The sequence below is a fragment of the Daucus carota genome, chromosome 6, assembly GCF_001625215.2.
Source record: "Daucus carota subsp. sativus chromosome 6, DH1 v3.0, whole genome shotgun sequence".
Lineage (NCBI taxonomy): Eukaryota > Viridiplantae > Streptophyta > Magnoliopsida > Apiales > Apiaceae > Daucus > Daucus carota.
In genome coordinates this window covers 7,572,483-7,592,872 of record NC_030386.2, presented here as the reverse complement: position 1 = coordinate 7,592,872, position 20,390 = coordinate 7,572,483, and the positions used below count along the sequence as shown (strand labels likewise).

Here is a 20,390-nt window from a genome sequence, read left to right as displayed (position 1 = left end):
TCCAGGGATACGACTAGGGCTTCGTTGTGATCCGGGTTGATGCCCTCGTAGTCTGCATGTGTGAAGTATATGGGGCTGTGCACCTCTCCCTGGGCGATTGCGTATACTGAAGGCCCGCTGGGGACAGGGGGCGTGACGGTGCCGCCGAAGACGGGATTGACCACATTTCTACCGTCTCGGTGGTCCTGTGGCGGTGGTGGCGGCAAATCGCGAGGGAGGTACTGGTTTAGGTTTCCCGCTTTAGCTTGTCGTTCAAGGAAGTGTTTGAGTGCGAGGCAGCTATCCGTAGAGTGCCCATGTGTTTCGTGATATTCGCAGTGGCGTTCTTTGTTCCGGTCCTCCGGGTTTGTCCACATGGCTGGCGGTGCTTGGTAAAAGGGCTTGTTTTTAATGTCTCTTAGCAGGGCAGACCGGGTGAGGCTGAACTTAGTCCAATTAGGCTCAGGGCGCTTTTCGGGGCGGGAACCCACCGCGGGGCCTAGACGATCCTTCACGGATATGTTGTTGCTTTTGTTGACGGGAGGTCCATGCGTAGTTTGGACTTGCATTTGCTCCACGGGCTTTTGGTACGGGGCGTGTCGCTCACGTGGGTAGTGTTTCTGATTGCTGGCGGGAGGCGCTCGTGCTCGCTTCAACACGGCCAGAGATTCCGCTTCCGTGACGGCTTGGGATGCCAGGTCATATGCCTTGGCTAATGTTGTAGGCTGGACTTCCATTAATTTGACAACATATTTTTCGCATTCATACGGGTCGAGTCCCCTCTTCAAATGGACGAGAGCCTCTATCTCGTTTACACAGATGATCTTATTGACCGCTTCCTTAAAGCGGTTGATGTAGCTCTGCAGGGATTCCCCTTCTCTTTGCCCGATGGTTTGTAAGTAGGAAGTGTGCACCTCCTGGGGTTGGTTCGCCCTGAATTTGTTCAGGAATGCTCTTTTAAAGTCGGCCCAAGTGTCTATGCTTCTGGCGGGGACGCGGCTGAACCACCGTTGCGCGCTTCCCCTCAAGGTGGCGGCGAAGAAACGACATTTGGTGAGGTCGCGGTACTCATAGTGCAGGGCCAGTTGGTTAAAGTAGCTGAGGTGTTCCTCGGGATCTCCCATCCCGTCAAAGGGGTTCAGGTTGAGGTGCTTGATGTGCCTTTGCTTTGGTTCGTCCTCGAGTCTCTTTGTAAAGGGGGATTCTCCGGCTTCACCACTGGTGCCATCTTCGAGGCGCTTCTTCAGGGCCATGAGCGTATTGAGCATGTCCGCGTTAGAGGGGTTGACGCTTCCTGTGTCGTTGCGGACCTCTGGGGTTTCGGTACGGCGGCCCTCGAGACGGGCGCGGGCCTTTTCGTACTCTGCTTGCTTGGCTTCGAGCTCTTTTTTCAGATCCCGGATTCTCCTATTTTCTTTCCAGGTTGAGGGGCGGTGTTGTTGGCCACCGTGGTTTTTGTGGTTCGTGTTTTGGGACGGGCCAAGGTGCGATGCTGCGGACTTTTGTGGGTGAGGCTGGCTATGAGCTTCACTTCGCTCCTCCTCGTCTTGGGGTTCATGGTTTCCGCGCGCTTCCCCTCTAGGTTGTGGGAAGGCGGATGCTACTTTCAGCATTATGTCGATCTGTTGCTGTGTGAACTTTGTCAGGTCAATGGGCCCTCCCTGATTAAGCGGGGGGGGAACTGCGTTGGTGTTCTGCCCCGCGTTGGGGATGGAGTTCCCGGATGGGGATAAGTTTTGCAGGAGTACGTCGTCGCCGACTACTTGAACGTTAGGGTCGGTAGGGTCGGGGTTTAGCAGGTTGGTGTTTTGCATGTTTGGGCGAGGGTTTGCCATGTTGCTGGTCTGACTTACTATAAGTCCGGATCGAGTTTGCATAAATTTGCCCGACTTCTAGGGATGCGATTAGGTTTCTCTTAGGGAGAAGGCCCCTTCCTGGCGCGCCAAATGATAACTCCAAATCTCGTCTAGGGTTCCAATGCACTGTTCCGGGAAGCTTCAGGCAGGACCTAACCTGCAAAACAACGCTACACGGGGGGTGACATCCCGTGAGGCGCCTCCGGCGTGATAATCAGTGATTTGGATGTGCTTGACAAGTAAGGGAAATCAGGGAGTTTTCACTCTAAATGTATGGTGAGAGATGCTTTTTGAGAGAGAGTTTTGGGGAGAAATTTGCACTTACCTTCCACTTTGGCTGGAGAGTGCTTTATATAGGCCCTTGGCCGCCACTGTTGCTACAGTGGCGGGAATGGGCCTGTAGGCACTCCCCAGCATGGGTGGCTGTTTTGGTGCAGCTACTGTCCTTATTTCTGTCCTTTTGGGACTTGTGCATGCTTATTATCCTGTTTGCCTTGTACTTGGTAATGATGAGGTCTGACTTTGGGGATCTCCAAGTCCTGTAGCGGGGGCGGGTACTGTTGGCGGTCACTGTAGCGTGGTACCTTATCATCTGCGCGCACTAATTGAGTCACCGCTACACCATCTCCACCGCCACCGCCCAAGAACCGCAAACATTCATCAAGAACACTAACGAGAAACTAAGAATCAAAAATAAGGATACATAACAAATAAGATCTAAATAATCATGTAATATAAGATTGATACCACAAATTCAATCTCTTCAAATTCTGATAAAAAATATTTAAAAAAGATGACAAAGTAGGATACAAAACATTCCATAACATAATATTCAAGCACACAATTATACATCTGTCAAAAAAACACACAATTATACCTAATCATGAAAAAAATGAATTATACCTAATCATGAAAAAAATGAAATATAAACAGCACCACAATGATATATATTGTAAATCAAAAAATGATCCTATGATCATAATCATGTAATTTTATGTTTTGAAAGATCACACATGTTAGTATGTTGGAGGGATATTGCCTCGTCACATCTCCGATCAACTTGATGTAACGTCAACACGATGAATAACCGAGACCTGACTGATCCGATTTTTTCCACCCATATTCTGTCTGCCCACTCCGATCGACGAGAATTGGGGAATCAAACTTTTTTCTGTTTTAGATCGAAATCAACTTACATAGGCTATGTCTGTGAGATGGGGCCGGTCAATATGTTACTGCATAAGCTATTACAAGCTAACCTGACAAATTCAATTTTATTGTACATAATCTTTATTTTATATCAGAAGTTCAAATTCAATAATTCTTAAAATTTGCTCGTGTTATATTTTTATGGGGTAATGGATTTCTAAAATATGCAAAAAGAGGAATGTAAATAATGAATGGGTGTCCAAAATCAAAATTACGCTATATTTAGGGTATACTAAACTATTTGTTTAAAATATATTTTGTTGTTATTTAATGTTATATATCGTAAATAACCAGGAAATTATGCCCACGCTTCGCGTGCGGATAGATTATTAAAATTTTCTTTAAAATGAGGTCGAAAAATAAATTATACCAATATTAACATTAGATTTTTAATCTTTATTTTACATATTTTGTATATTTACAGGTATTGCATCATTAAAAAATTAATTATTTTGCATCCATACTACATCCGTCTCTTGTAAAAAAATCAAACCATGAGTCTACAGAATAACACTTTGATGAAGAAGAAAGATGTTGAATTTGAAATTCGAAACGAAGCACCCAGAGCATAGACATTCACTTACCATAATTCCAGAGCACAGAACGAAATTAGAAGTGCGTAATTTGATTCTACCCTCGATTAAGGCAAGTTTAGGGGTCGTGAAGACGAAAAGTTTAGAGCATAGTTGGGAAATCCGGTTATATTTCGGTTATTTTTTATTTAAACGGGTCATGTTAAATGATGGTAAGATGATTACTGTTGGGAATTGGGTAAAATGCGGGTAAAATGAGCAACCAGTAGGGAAAAAAAGGCTAAATGGGCATTACATTAAGAAGATATAGATTTAGTATCAAATAATACAGAACACTAGATTGTTAATTTTTATATAATATAATACAAATTCATACTGGTATTTGACAAATCATTGGAACAACAAAAATATTGTTTGGAAATAGTTTATCTTCGCTATTAAATATCACTCGTATACATTATGTATATTGAATAGGATTAAAATGACAAAATTATTTTACTTTGACAAATAAGAAGAACTAAGATTTATAATGTTATTATTGCTCAGTGATTGACACTTGTATGTAATGCACGTTTTTTTATTTATATATAATATAATTTATTGTTAATTACAAAATTTGTATTGGACAATAACATTGCATAAAAAGTGATATATTAATTATAAATAGAAATCGTGTCCGAAAATATTCGGGTGATGACGTCCTCTTAAAATCTCAGAAAGAAAATTTTCAAAAAAAAAAATCTCAGAAAGAAAATTATGCTTTTGTTCGCACAAAATCACGCAAGCGTACGTGGTCACAAGTAATATAGCATAAAATTCAGTTCGTTCCCACAGAGACTGTTGTATCAAAAATTATGCACTTATGCAACAATGCATGACTATCGTTCAATGCTAAGACAAATATCGATTTGGTTGTTGATCATCTAAATTAACTAATTAAAATCGAATTATAAACTAAGTGATCAATATCGAATTACTTATGTGAATTAAAACATGGGATTCTAACTTCATTACTACTTCATTCAGAGTTATGTCTTTCGATAACACGAAATTAATACACGCTATCTTTCGATAAACGTATACCATACTATTCCACATCCACAACTAAGATAGAAATCGAACAGACACCAATTATGCTTAGACTTTATATGTCTATAAGATTTGAAAACATAATGGTTTACGAACAAGTTATCTATCAAGATTACATAGGGCGATGCAAGATGGTTAAAATCACATCACAAATCATGTATGTCGAATACATAAACCTATGCTCGCATGGTAAATTCTAAATTTATATATCCACTTTCGCTTCAATAAAGATTAACAAACAACTTATCAAGATTAGATGTTAGCCCAAATAAACAGGGTCATAATATGTTTTTTTGTAATTGGGAAATTTACAGCATATGATATAATTTATCTATTTATACAAATAATTCATAGAAATACAATAATAATAGTGTAAGAGCATCTCCAGCATGTCCCAGATAGGTACCTTAAATATATAATAAACAATTTAAAATCTAAAAAATAGGGACCCTGTATTGATTGACAATTCCAATAAAATCCCTATTTATGTTCCTATTATTATTATAGTATTTCATTCAAATTTTTTTAACACAAAGATAATAAAAAAATGTGCGAAAGAGTGTCCAAAAAGTGAAAGTTAGAATATTTAATCATTAAAAAACAAATGAGGAATGAGTTAGGATTACCTATTTATAAAAAATGAAAAGTGGATCTTAAAGTTTAAGGGATGAGTGCTCGAGTGAATTTTTGTCCATATTTCTCAAAATTTTAACTTATGATATATAGCTAATCTGCTGGAGATGCTCTAAGAAAGTACTCTTTGTCCCATATTTTTTAAATTTTATTTTTTAAATAAAAATTTAATATCTATAATTTATCAGAAAAAAATTTAAAAATAATATATATGAAATCATATGTTTTACACATCAATATACGTGTAAAAAATCAAAGCGGCACTTATTTTGACTACGGTGCATATATGCAGACCGTATATGGTAGGTTGTCCGAAAAGCGGAGTCTTGAAATACACTACTCCCTACTTGTTGATTTTTAGTGTAAAACAGACACACACTGACAGCTCACTTCTCCCACAAGCCTACTTTTTCACTCTCTCTCTCTCTAAAAAAGTCTCTCTCTCTCTGTACTGTAACTGAAACCTCTACACTGTGTTTAGAAGAACACACTCACACACACACACACTCTCTCTCTCTATTCATTCACAAGCAGCTGGACAATGTGGACTATATAACCAACTCAAATGGCCACGTGTCACCGCCACAACCCCACCAACTTGGCCGCCGTTGTGCTCGACAACCACCGCTCCTCCACCTCTCTCTGCTCCTCCTTCTCTCGCTCCTCCTTCCGCCGCAAGCTCATCCACTCCCTCCGCTGCGGCGGCGGATGCTCCGACAAGCCCAAGCACAAACCACTCCCCGACGACGACGACGACTCTAGATCCGACTCCACCAAGAAGAACGGACCCGGATCCGAGAAGTTGTCGGAGCTGCTGAGACTGTCGGAGGACGACGAAGACGAGGTCAAGAAGAAAACGGCGGCGTTAGATGAGTTGAAGAATGTGGTTAAGGGGTTACAATGCGACGACGTTTTGTGGGGTGCTAAGCAAGTTAGGAGATTAACTAAGGAAGATCCAGTTGCTAGAACTACTTTGGCTTTGCTTGGTGCTATTCCCACATTGGTCGGAATGCTTGATTCTCGGGGAAATGATCTTGACTTTCAGATCTCTGCTCTCTATGCTTTGCTCAATCTCGGAATCGCCAATCCTGAGTTTGTACACTCTCTTTGTGTGTTTTCGGGTCGTGTTCGTGTCGTGTTTTTGCATTACATATTAAACTGTCAATAAATGTGATAAATATGATTTTCTAAGATTTAAGAGATGTTATTCTAAGAGAAGGTGTTATTTGGTTGTGGTAAGTCTTAAATTCATTATATTTATTGGTTTGGTCAAAATTGTGGAGTTTGTTGGTTTAGCAATGTAGTTGTCAATCTTGATGTAATTGTGTGTGTGTGTGTGGAGTTTATTGTTGGCAATTTAGTGGTTGGACTGACTATATTCCTGTAAACCTTTTACTGCAGAAACAAAGCTGCAATTGTAAAAGCAGGAGCTGTTCATAAAATGTTAAATTTGATTGAATCTTCGGATCAATTGCTGGATCGGTCTGTTGCTGAAGCTATTGTTGCCAATTTTCTGGGGTTGAGCGCTCTGGATGTGAACAAGCCAATTATTGGATCCTCGGGGGCGATTCCTTTTTTGGTTAAAATGTTGAAGGATGGGGATAGTTCGAGTGGATCTCAGGCAAAGCAGGATACTTTGCGAGCGTTGTATAATCTATCAATATCACCTTCAAACATTTCGCCATTGCTTGAGACGGATGTGGTGCAATTCTTTGTGTCATCGTTGGGCGACATGGAAGTTAGTGAAAGAATACTGTTGATTTTGAGTAATGTTGTGTCAACACTTGAGGGACGAAAAGCTGTTAGTAGCATTCCGAATGTGTTCCCGATACTAATTGATGCATTGAGTTGGAATGATTCACCTGGGTGTCAGGAGATAGCATCGTATATTCTAATGGTCATGGCTCATAAATCATATGTAGACAGACAGGCCATGATAGAGGCTGGGGTTGTTTCAGCCCTTCTCGAGTTAACTCTTATAGGGAGTAATTTAGCACAGAAAAGAGCTTCCAGGTTATTGGAGTGCTTGAGAGTAGATAAAGGAAAGCAAGTTTCTGAAAACTGCGTAGGAGGATCAGGTGGCACATTATCGGCACCTCTTTGTGGGGCTTCACCATCGTTTGCTGATCCTCATTTGCAAGAATGTCCAGACGAGGATGATATGATGAGCGAGGAGAAAAAGGCGGTGAAACATCTAGTCCAACAAAGCTTGCAGAACAATATGCGTCGAATAGTGAAGAGGGCCAACTTGCCTCAAGATTTTGTACCATCAGATCATCTCAAGTCCCTGACATCAAGCTCAACATCCAAGAGCTTACCATTTTGATGACGGAAGAAACTTTGTATGTTAGTGTTGTTTAAGCCATTTTGGGTTATGCTTTTAGTCATTTGTCGGATCATGGTCATCAGTGTTTTAAAAAATTACATAATTATCAGTATATATTTAGAGGTGTCATGTTCTGTGTTGTGGCTCACTTGCATTCATTTGTTTTGGTAAATTATCTTCAATTATCTCAATGTGATATATGCAGAGCAATATCACAGGGTTTCTTCTGGTCGAAAGCATATTTTTCCTAGAGAAGAAAATAAAAAGCATGGTGCAAATTTGCTATGATTGAGAATTCCTTTCTGTTTTGATGGTGATGTTTGTAATGTATTCTTGTGAGTCCATTTCATGTACATTCTGAAAGATATGTACACCCAATTTAGGACCCCTTCCCACAAAAATGCCAAAAAAATGTTTATAACCTACCCTTCAACAGATGTGTCTGGTGACAGCATACAATATAGTGTTGTCTGAGCATCATAATCAAGTTTGATTACACTTGCTCTGCTGATAATATTAGGAATTTTATCAATGCTAGGTGTCTCTTTCATTCCACTCATACATATTTTGTCTACATCCTTCTTTTTTTAATCATGGGGTCTCTACAGATTGTGATTGATTTGATTATTAAAATTGTTTGGATCAGTCTACCAAAAGTAAAAAGTGTGAAATCTGCTACTTTCAGGTTCCTCTTGTGTTAACCTCCTCTAAATAATAAGAACAAGTCCAATAGTTTATCTAAATAAGCTCTTAAACTCACGTTTAGATAATGTTTAAAAAAATAGTATTCTAACATTATACGAAATCACTAGCACATCCCCAAAGTTGTAGTCCTTGCCTATTTTTAGGTAACTTCTAATCATTACCTATTCAATATTATTACACTAAAAATAAATTCACTTGTTAACTTGCTCTAGCCTTATTTGTGTTAGAGTCTGTTGACACTCTTTAAAAGTAATCCCTCCGTTTCTTTTTGCTTTTCTCCTTTAATATTTCGGAACTGTTCATAACATGAGATAAATTACTAATTTACGTCTATTCTATCATATTAGATATAGTCATAAATGATCTTGTTGGATTCGTATTCATGAGTACTTTAATATAGTAAAATTTTAATATTCAATACTAATATGAAATGATAGATATTAATGACCCAAAATGTGTGTTGGCAAACGTGATAAAACAAACATGAAAAGTAATACAAGGTCATGTTAGGATGTGAGAAAATAAGGTCATGTTTGGATGTATGGATTTTCTAATTCAAACTTTGAGCTTATCATGATAAGAATCCGTTTAGCTGGGTTTGGCTGGTTTAAAATTGTGATTTCTGATTTAATATGATTTAATGTGATAAAATGAGAGTTTAAAATGTCTGTTAGGATTATTTTGATTTATTAATGACTTATAGATTATTAAAAATATAATAATAAAAATTATGAATTATTAAAAATATAATAATAATAATAATAATAATTAAAATGACTTATGGATAATTTTTTTAAAAAAATAAAGTCAATGAAAAAAGAAACACGTCAAACTAATACTTGATTTTAATTCGGTTTCTGACTTATTTCTAAATTTAAGCCGACTTTTAATTAATTAGACAAATATACTTTTTTCAACTCAAAGTCGAAAATACCTTAAAGCTCGCATTTTAAGTCCTGACAAACAGTTGTTAAGTCATCTTAAGTCATCCATCACAATATTAAACACGGTGAAACGCGCTCTGAATAATACCACAACAAGATTTTATATCAAAGTACCATGGCTCATACCAAAAACTATCTCTGTGACACCGGATTTTCCTCATTGAAATCACCGCATATATCCCTATGCTAATCTTGAAAAATAATTAAAAAAAAGTTTGATGAAATCATAATCAGCAGATGTTTGAGTCACATGGAAATAAAAAGATCGAAAATTACAAAAAAAATGTTAATTGACTATAGCAAATATATCTTCTGTTTATTAATTTTTTCATTAATATCTTTTCAAGCTATAAAAGTAGATGATATAGATAGGAGTAGTAATTACAGAAATTTTAATCGAGTTCGAGATCGGATAATGACTTCTAATAATTTTGTACTCCCTCCGTCTCAATTTATAAGTCCAGTTTAGGAAAAAAATTTGTCCCAAAATACTTGTCCCTCTCTTCTTTCAATACAAATTTATCTACATATTAATTGTTATTTTTTTGAAGCTCAACATTATTCTCATTTCTCAATGCACTTAATCCCTATATTTATTGTGATTTTTTTGAAACTCAACTATATTCTCACTTACCAATACATATATGAGATAATAAGATTCTATATAACCAACTTTTTTCTTAATATGTGTGTTTATTTCAAAATGAACCTATAAATTGAGACTGAGGGAGTATGAGATTGATGGACACTTTAATACAGTCCTAATATTGTAATGCAAACTGTAGCAGAAAGCCAGAAACTATTGAATGCCCATCCAATTCTGGGAATCTTTCCTTCCCGTGTAACGTTGACACCTTCCGGTCCCCTCAGAGTCTCAGACTCACTTTTTATTGGATGTTTCTAGTGTATTATTTCACATACTAGTAATTATCTTATTTGTTATTTGATGTTTTGATTTTTATTACATATTTTTAAATATTTTAACAGGTTTGTTAAGATAATTATATTTGAAATATTTTTTCTGGGAAAAAAAATGATTCGATTCATATTACATCTGATACTCTCAAGGTTTTGATGATCACACTGCCAGCAAGCTAATAGCATAAAACTTGTGATTGTTAGCGAGCTATCAAAGTGATATATGCATGTGCTAACAGCTTGATAAGTTTCAGTATTATGTTCACTGTCAGCAAGCTTACAGGATATCATTCGGGCTTATCAGCAAGCTCACAGCGTGAACAGAATAACAACTGGATAAGGATTGAAGTCGAAAAGCAAGGAGATTTATTAGGAATCGATTTGTAAGGACTTTAATATTTATATATGACTTATATAAATATTAGAGCTCAGTTTTAAATTAGAATTTCAAACAAAAACGGTTTCCTAACTTATAGGAGTTTTTATCTCTATTTCGATCTTATCTAAAACTACTCCTATTTGATTTCAAATTATGGTTTTATAAATAAACGTTTACTGAGTTGTTTCAAACGTCTTTATGCTCTTACTCAGTAAAGATAACATTATTCAAACGTTCATTATTCAAGCAAATTAAACGTGAGGTTGTTGAACCAAGAACGTTGGATAGTTTGTTGAGTTATGACCGTTTGGGATAATGATATATAAACTTGAGTGTGGTTTCTATTTTGAGTAGAGAACAACAACACACTTCAAGCTTCTGAAATACAACACACTTTCATTGCAAAGTCTTTACTTGAGCTCTAGTGCTTATATTTGATTATATATCTATATTGAGTTCATAGTTTCGGTTGTATTACTTTCACACATTGTATTGTTCAAAGTGTAAAGGTTTGTTGCTGTGTATCGAGCTTGTGAAACAAGGGAACAAGGGAACTAGTTAGCTAGAAGAGTATACTTGGGAAGTATAGGTCTTGGAGAGCTTTTGGTTCGTGGTTCAGGGGTTTCAGCAAGCTGATAACAGGAACAAGGGATAAAGGGAGTTATATTATTGAATCATTGTAATCGTTAACATTATTGATTAATAATATAATCTCTTACCAGTTGGTAGGGGACCAGGACGTAGACCATTAGGGTTAGGGGTCGAACCTGGCTAAAATTCTCTGTGTTGCTAGCTTACTGATTATATCTGTTTTGCATTGCATCTGCATTGTTAGCTAGCTGACTGTTTACTCTGAAATTAACAGCAAGCTGTCTGTGACAGTATAACTATTCGGTAACATTAAAAATCGGTCATATTAGCCATAACACCTATTCACCCCCCCTCTAGGTGTGTAATTTCAATTGGTATCAGAGCTGTGTTTGTACTAATACTTCTGTAACAGGAATAGTATCGATCGATATGGCTGATAACTTTCAGGGAAAGTCCGATTTTAGAGCTCCTCTCCTCACGGGTTCTGACAACTACAATTGGTGGAAAGGCCAAATGGAGGCTCATCTATCCAGAGATCCCCTAATGCAAAGAGTTGTGCAAAGAGGTCCTTATGAATATCGTGATAGCGATGGCAAAGTCAAGGACGTTGATGTTCTCACAACGGACGAGCTATCAAAGGTTGCTGCAAATGGAAAAGCAAGGAGTACATTGATCAATGGGCTGAATCAAGCTGAATATGACAAGGTCTCTTCTCTCAAAACAGCAAAGGAAATTTGGGATGCATTGGAAACATATCATGAAGGCTCACAAGGTCTAAAGAAGGTCAAGCTCGGAAAGCTCATGAAAGAATTTGGAAGCTTCGCTATCAAGAAGGGAGAATCCATTCGTGAAAGCCAAGCAAGATTCCAAGTCACTCTTAACAGCCTTGAAAGACTTGGCAAAAAGATTCCTCAATCGGAAATCAACATGAATATTCTTAATGCAGCTCCATTCGAATATGGTGCCAAGGTCACAGCATTGGAGTCAGCTCTCAACATTGATACTATGGATCACCTAGCTATATTTGCTGAGTTGGAACAATTTGAAGCAAAGATTGAAGCTAACAGCTCAGAAAGCAGCAAGCTGCCAACAGAGAAAATGAAGAATCTTGCACTGCACTCCTCTGTCAGCAAGCTGGAAACAGATGAGGAAACAGAATCAGATGAGGATCTAGCTCTTATGTCCAGGAAAATCAAGAGAATGATTGAAAAGAAGAACAAAATGAAGCGTGAAAAGGGCAAAGCTTTTGGTGCAAAGAAAGATCCAAAGGATGATGCATGTTTTGAATGTGGCAAGAAAGGACATTTCAAAAGGGATTGCTACAAGCTGAAAAACAAGTCAAAGCCGCCTAGACAGCAAGCTGATTACAAGAATAAAAAGAAATCCAAGGCACTTCTAACTTGGAGTGATGATGAAGATGAGTCAGCTTCTGATGATTCTAGTGATGAGATGGTGAATTTGGCTCTTGTTGGTCTCGATGGCTCAATTGATACAACGGATTCAGATACGGACACTAACAGTGAGGTAAACTCTATTAATTCTGAATTACATACTATTGATACAACTACTTGTGAACTAACCATGCAGGATAAGAGTTGTTTATCAATAATGGAACTCATTGATCTAAAGAATGAGAATTATGAGCTCGAGAAAGAAAATGTTCATTTGAAGAAAGTCATAGGTGATTTCTTGAATGAAAAGAGTGCCAAAGCTAGTAGTGGAATCATTGCTACCCTCAAGGAACAGATCTCACAACTTGAAGGGAACAACATGCAAATCCAAAGAAGGAATGATACACTCATGAAGGAACTCAGCTCGCTGAGAGCAGATCTTAAAGCTAAGGATGCAAGCTTGGAGGCATTCGAGTTAAGCAAAACACAAAGCTTAGCCGAAATCACTATTCAAGCTGAAAAGATCAAAGCATTGGAGCAAGAAGTTAAAGATCTTCAGAAAGCCATGGGAAAGTTTGTTCAAGGAGAAGAATGTCTCAAATCCATAATGAAACAAGCTAAAGGTTCTCATGACAAAGGAGGCATTGGTGCAGCTTCTACATCCACATCTTCAATGAGATATGAAGGGAAAAATGGCATTCCATACAATTATGCCATGCCATGGGTAACTTGTCACAAGTGTGGAAAGAAGGGTCATCTTGCTAATAATTGTCCAATGAAGAATTCTCAATCAGCAAGCTGGGGAAGGAAGTCAGCTCACAGGCAGTATGCTGACAACAGAAACAGACAGAAGACAGCTCCAGGACAGAATGCTGATAAGACCAGGAGAACATGGAAGAAGAGTTCTAAAGTGGTCCAAATGTGGATCAAGAAATCTGATCTTAATGTTCTATATGTCTTATCAACTAACACTGTTGGACCCAACAAAATATGGGTACCAAAACGTTGAGTTGTTTGTGTTTGTTCTGTAGGTTTGTCTCGTGTCTAAAGTAAGGCCAAATCAATGGATATTGGATAGTGGATGCACTAGGCACATGAGTGGAGACAAATCACAGTTTCTAAGCTTGAAGATGAAGAAGGGTGGACGTGTCACAATTGGTGATAGCAAAACTCTTCCTATTCTTGGCAAAGGAACTATAGGTAATAGTATCATTTCTATCAACAAGGTACAATATGTTAAAGGTCTTACTTATAACTTGCTTAGTATAAGTCAGTTATTTGATGATGGTCATATTGTTAACTTTGGTAAGGATGAATGTACTATACTTGTTGGTGCTAACAAAACTCCTCTAGTTGCAAAACGAGAAGGAAATATATATGTTTTGAACTTTGAAGAACAGGAGGCAGGTGTTTGTTTAGCAGCTGTGGATAATAATCCAGAAATTTGGCATAGAAGGCTTGGACATGCTCATATGGATCATCTCAGCAAGCTGTCAGCAAAGAAGCTTGTTCGAGGACTACCAAAGCTTAAGTATGTCAAGATGGAGACATGTTCTGCTTGTCAATTGGGAAAGCAAACAAGGACTCCACATAAGGCAAAGAAAATGGTATCTACTTCTAAACCTTTAGAGCTTCTTCACTTGGATCTATTTGGTCCCGAAGCTTATAAGAGTATTGGAGGTAAACAATATGCCTTTGTTATTGTTGATGATTATTCTAGATTCACGTGGGTATTATTCTTGCGTACTAAAGATTGTGCTTTTAGTGAATTTGAGAAACTAATCAAGTTGCTTGAGAACAAACTAGATACAAGACTTATAGGTATTCGAAGTGATCATGGTGGGGAATTCCAGAAAGACTTCATTACTTATTGTGAAGAAAGAGGAATCTCTCATGAGTTCTCAGCACCTCGTACACCTCAGCAAAATGGAGTTGTAGAGCGTAAGAACAGGTCCTTACAAGAAACAGCTAGGACATTGCTGCAGGAGAGCAAGCTGCCAAGAAGCTTTTGGGCAGAAGCTGTCAACACAGCAAGCTATGTTCTTAACAGGGTGCTAATCAGGCCAATTCTCAACAAGACTCCTTATGAATTGCTAAGGAAAAAGAAGCCTAACATCAGCTATTTCAAGGTGTTTGGATCTAAGTGCTTCGTACTCAAAACCATTGATAGGGATGGTAAATTCGATTCTAAATCTTATGAAGCTATATTTTTGGGCTATTCTTTAACAAGTCGTGCTTATAGAGTGTATAATCTTGGTAAACATACTGTTGAAGAATCTATTGATGTTTCATTTCAAGAGTCTACTGATGATCTTGCAAGGGATGAGGAAGAATGTGCAGGTACAGGTACTAGCAGCAAGCTGACAGTGAAGGAAACTGGAAATCAGCAAGCTGACAAGTCAACTGCCACAACTTCAGAAGGCAATAAAGCTACTGAATCCACTCCATCTCTTGAAGAAACTTTGGATAAGATGTCTAAGCTCACATTGGATGAATCCAGAGGTCAAACTTCATCAGCAAGCCAAAATGTTGTTGATCAGACTCCTCCTAGGCAGACTACAAGGAATGAAGAGGTCATAGCTCAACATAATCTACCAAAGTCAACTAGAACAGTGAAGAATCATCCTCCTCAGTTGATCATTGGAGATAAATCAGCTGGAATCAGGACAAGGAAAGCTCAAGCCAACATTTGTGCTTATGCTGCCTTCATAGCTCAAGAGGAACCAAAGAATGTTCAAGAAGCTTTACAAGATGAAAATTGGATCATGGCAATGCAAGAAGAACTCAATCAATTCGAAAGATGTGATGTTTGGGAACTTGTAGATCCACCAGAGGATGCTTCAATTGTTGGAACCAAATGGGTATTCAAGAATAAAGTTGATGAATTTGGTACTATCACTCGAAACAAAGCTAGACTTGTTGCACAAGGATACAATCAGCAAGAAGGAATTGATTTTGATCAAACATATGCTCCGGTTGCAAGATTGGAATCTATTAGGATGCTATTGTCATTTGCATGCTACAAGAAGTTCAAGCTACATCAAATGGACGTCAAAAGTGCATTCTTAAATGGATATCTAAAGGAAGAAGTCTATGTCAAGCAACCACCAGGATTCGAGGATGAAAAATATCCCAATCGTGTCTACAAGCTCAAGAAGGCACTATATGGATTAAGGCAAGCACCTCGGTCATGGTATGAAAGGTTAAGTGAATTTTTGATCAAAAATGGTTTTATTAGAGGTAAAATTGATCCTACTTTGTTTACCATTATTAAAGGTCAAGATATACTAGTTGTTCAAATATATGTAGATGATATTATATTTGGATCTACTAATGATACTTTGTGTAAGTGGTTTTCAAAGTGCATGCATAGTGAGTTTGATATGAGCATGATGGGAGAGCTCAATTATTTCTTGGGGCTCCAAATTAAGCAAACTCCAGAAGGAATTTATGTGCATCAATCCAAGTATATCAAGAATCTACTCAAAAGATTTGGATATGAAAATATCAAGGCGAAATCAACACCGATGAGCGTTGTCAGCAAGCTGACAGCAGATGAAAATGGTAAAGATGTTGATATTCGAATGTATAGAGGTATGATTGGAAGTTTACTTTATCTTACAGCTTCTAGACCTGATATTATGTATAGTGTTTGTGTTTGTGCTAGATTTCAAGCAAAACCAAAGGATTCTCACTTACAAGCTGTTAAAAGAATATTTAAATATTTAAGTGGAACCATTACTTTGGGTTTATTCTATCCTATCACAAATGCTTTTGATCTTGTTGGGTATAGTGATGCAGATTATGCAGGTAGTCAAACTGATAGAAAAAGTACAAGTGGTGTTTGTGCATTTTTGGGTCAAAGCTTAGTTTCTTGGTTAAGCAAGAAGCAAACTTCAGTTGCTCTATCTACGGCTGAGGGGGAGTATTTGGCAGCTGGTAGCTGTTGCTCTCAAATGCTATGGATGAGACAACAATTGAAGGACTTTGGGATCAAATGCAAGCAAACTCCTATCTTTTGTGACAACACAAGTACAATCAACATTTCAGAAAATCCAGTCAATCATTCAAGGACAAAGCATATTGATGTTCGACATCATTTTCTGAGAGACAATGTTGCAAAAGGTGCTGTCAAGCTGATTTTTGTGGCTACAGCAGATCAGCTAGCTGACATCTTCACAAAACCTCTTCCTGAAGAACGATATGTTGTGCTGAGAAGGGAATTGGGTATGTGTGATGTGCAGTCAGCAAGCTAATAAGCTTGGTCCGGGTACTATCAGCTTACTCTTAGTACTTTACATTTTTTAAATTATTTTTGCATGCGGGTCAGTTCAAGGGTTGATTTGCAGTTTAGTTTAATTAATAAACTATCCGTTATGTGCTGATTTACATGAATTTATGTGCTGAATTTTGTTACGTGATTATGTGCTAATCTATGTGATTTATGGTAAGCTTTAAAATTCAAATTTTTTAAGATTTGCTATTTAAGTGGAAATCTGCTAAGAATTGTTACTAGATTTTGTTAAGAGAATATAGCGGATATATCATGTCGATTTTCACCAAAATTAGTTTAACAAATATTATCCCTAAATCCTCTCCCGAGATCATTATCAAAAGAATTTTAAAATCTATTATTTCTCCGAGTCTATACAGCTTCCTCTTTAAAAGCCCTCAACAACCCTCTAGGGTTTTATCTCTCTTCAACAATCGTCTCTTCCAAATCACTATTGCGACTATCGGCGCTCGAGTAGTTATGAAGAAGAAAACCAGAGCATCAATGAAGACTTCAACATCTGGTTCGGTTACTAAACGGAGGTTAATTGATGAAGATGATATCGACATTGATCCTGACTTGGTTGATATTGAAAGCAGCGATGAGAAATCTGGGGCTCCAAAGGTGGAGAAGTCGGGCAAGAAGGCTCGCTTGTTAGCTGAAGAGAAGCCGGATGTTCTGGGTCTTGATGATCGCAAGATTATTTTGGGGAAACCTCTATCGGGTAAAGCTTTCTTTAACTGTGGTGTAGTTAAGCTTTTCACTGATTTAGGTTATGAATCTTTCTTAATTGACATGCCTAAGATTTGTTATCCCACTCTCGTTCGTGAGTTTTATGTTAATCTTCAGTCGAATGCATCGGGTCAGTGTGTGTCCTTTGTGAACAACACCAAAATCACACTGTCTTCCTTGTTTTTGAATGCTATTCTGAAAACCCCTCCATCCTCTGTATCGATTTATACTAAGCGTGGGTTTAAGCAGTTTGATGATTTTGATGTTAAACAACAGTTTAATGTGTTGTTTGGGGTAGATGGTCCAGTAGATACTTTTCCTTCTACTACTCAGATATTGCCTTTAGCTCATGCTGTCTTTCGCGTCTCTATTGAAAATTTGAGTCCTAGGTTGGGAACTCGTTCTAATCTATCTGCACAAGATGTTATTGTTGTTTCCATGTTGTTGGCTGGGAAACAATTTGATTTGGGGGATTTAGTTTTGAACAATATGATTGCTGCTGTCGAAGGGAAAACCATTGCTGGTTTACCTTATGGGTTACTCCTCACTCGGATTTTTGAGTGGTATGGAGTGAGTTTTGATGGTGTTGAGTCTGTTGCTGCCAAAGAATTTCTAGATGTTAAGTGCTTAGCTCAGTCCAACTTGAAAGTTGAGAAAGATGGTTCGTTGTCGGTTGTGGAGGTTCCGGTTGTTCCTACTCCACAAGTTTCTCCAGTTCCCTCTGCTTCTGTTGATCTTGGTATTCCTGCCAAGGATATTCTTGAGTTTATGGATGAACTTCGTGACAATCACAAACGTTTGGTGGATGGACAAAAGCAGCTGTCAGAACAGCTGGATAACATTGCTACTGAGTTTCAATTTTGGAAAGAATTTATGTTTGCTGGTAAGACTGGAAACTCTCCAGAAAAGTGTAGTTCTGGGAGTTTTGGGTATGAGTTACGCAAGCGGATGTTTGGGTCTTGCGGGTCTTCTGATGTCAAGTTCACTTTCACCTCTACGGATGATGCTTCTGACAGTCCACGACCACGTACGGCTATGGATGCTCTTAAGGAGGCTGCTGGTACTGATTCTGAGTTAGCTGCTGCTGGGAATTTAATGATGGAACAGAATCGCATTGCTGTGGAGCTTGCCAAGAAGCTGGATTCTGAGAAGGAGAAATCTGTGGACGATGACGAGGCTTAAATTTTTTTCTCTCTTTTTAATGATTAAGGGGGAGAAAATTTAGGAAAATAATACTTTGCTTAAGTGTGCTTTATCTGCTTAAGTACTTTTATTGGCCCTATTTGCTTTTACTTCAGACTAAGTTGTTTGGTGGTTTCGAATTTGGATATCAGGTGGTTTATCCTGATTAAATTTGTTTAAGTTGTTTGTTTTGGATAATTGTTGGATACCAGGTGGTTTATCCTGGTTTAGGATTTTATTTAAATTATCTATGCAAGTGCTTTATCTGTTATCTGGTTGCATGATTGTTATATCTGTTATATCTTGTTTTATATACTTAATTGCTTTATATGATAAGTTTAATGATATTAGATTGCTGTATTCAGGGGGAGTATTATTACTTTTCCTAAATATGGTGTAATCATCAAAAAGGGGGAGATTGATACTCTCAAGGTTTTGATGATCACACTGCCAGCAAGCTAATAGCATAAAACTTGTGATTGTTAGCGAGCTATCAAAGTGATATATGCATGTGCTAACAGCTTGATAAGTTTCAGTATTATGTTCACTGTCAGCAAGCTTACAGGATATCATTCGGGCTTATCAGCAAGCTCACAGCGTGAACAGAATAACAACTGGATAAGGATTGAAGTCGAAAAGCAAGGAGATTTATTAGGAATCGATTTGTAAGGACTTTAATATTTATATATGACTTATATAAATATTAGAGCTCAGTTTTAAATTAGAATTTCAAACAAAAACGGTTTCCTAACTTATAGGAGTTTTTATCTCTATTTCGATCTTATCTAAAACTACTCCTATTTGATTTCAAATTATGGTTTTATAAATAAACGTTTACTGAGTTGTTTCAAACGTCTTTATGCTCTTACTCAGTAAAGATAACATTATTCAAACGTTCATTATTCAAGCAAATTAAACGTGAGGTTGTTGAACCAAGAACGTTGGATAGTTTGTTGAGTTATGACCGTTTGGGATAATGATATATAAACTTGAGTGTGGTTTCTATTTTGAGTAGAGAACAACAACACACTTCAAGCTTCTGAAATACAACACACTTTCATTGCAAAGTCTTTACTTGAGCTCTAGTGCTTATATTTGATTATATATCTATATTGAGTTCATAGTTTCGGTTGTATTACTTTCACACATTGTATTGTTCAAAGTGTAAAGGTTTGTTGCTGTGTATCGAGCTTGTGAAACAAGGGAACAAGGGAACTAGTTAGCTAGAAGAGTATACTTGGGAAGTATAGGTCTTGGAGAGCTTTTGGTTCGTGGTTCAGGGGTTTCAGCAAGCTGATAACAGGAACAAGGGATAAAGGGAGTTATATTATTGAATCATTGTAATCGTTAACATTATTGATTAATAATATAATCTCTTACCAGTTGGTAGGGGACCAGGACGTAGACCATTAGGGTTAGGGGTCGAACCTGGCTAAAATTCTCTGTGTTGCTAGCTTACTGATTATATCTGTTTTGCATTGCATCTGCATTGTTAGCTAGCTGACTGTTTACTCTGAAATTAACAGCAAGCTGTCTGTGACAGTATAACTATTCGGTAACATTAAAAATCGGTCATATTAGCCATAACACCTATTCACCCCCCCTCTAGGTGTGTAATTTCAACATCAATCAAAAATAATAATTTTTCAT

General features: G+C 37.7%; 1 protein-coding gene across 1 annotated transcript; it reads left to right on the top strand.

Annotated features, from left to right (window-relative positions):
- The first annotated feature begins 5,658 nt into the window (after positions 1–5,658).
- On the top strand, positions 5,659–7,754 carry LOC108224504 (U-box domain-containing protein 15). Its single transcript, XM_017399146.2, has 2 exons — positions 5,659–6,391; positions 6,701–7,754. The coding sequence occupies exons 1-2, from the start codon at positions 5,865–5,867 to the stop codon at positions 7,623–7,625; spliced, it is 1,452 nt and encodes a 483-aa protein (XP_017254635.1). The 5' UTR covers positions 5,659–5,864; the 3' UTR covers positions 7,626–7,754.
- Positions 7,755–20,390: the final 12,636 nt, after the last annotated feature.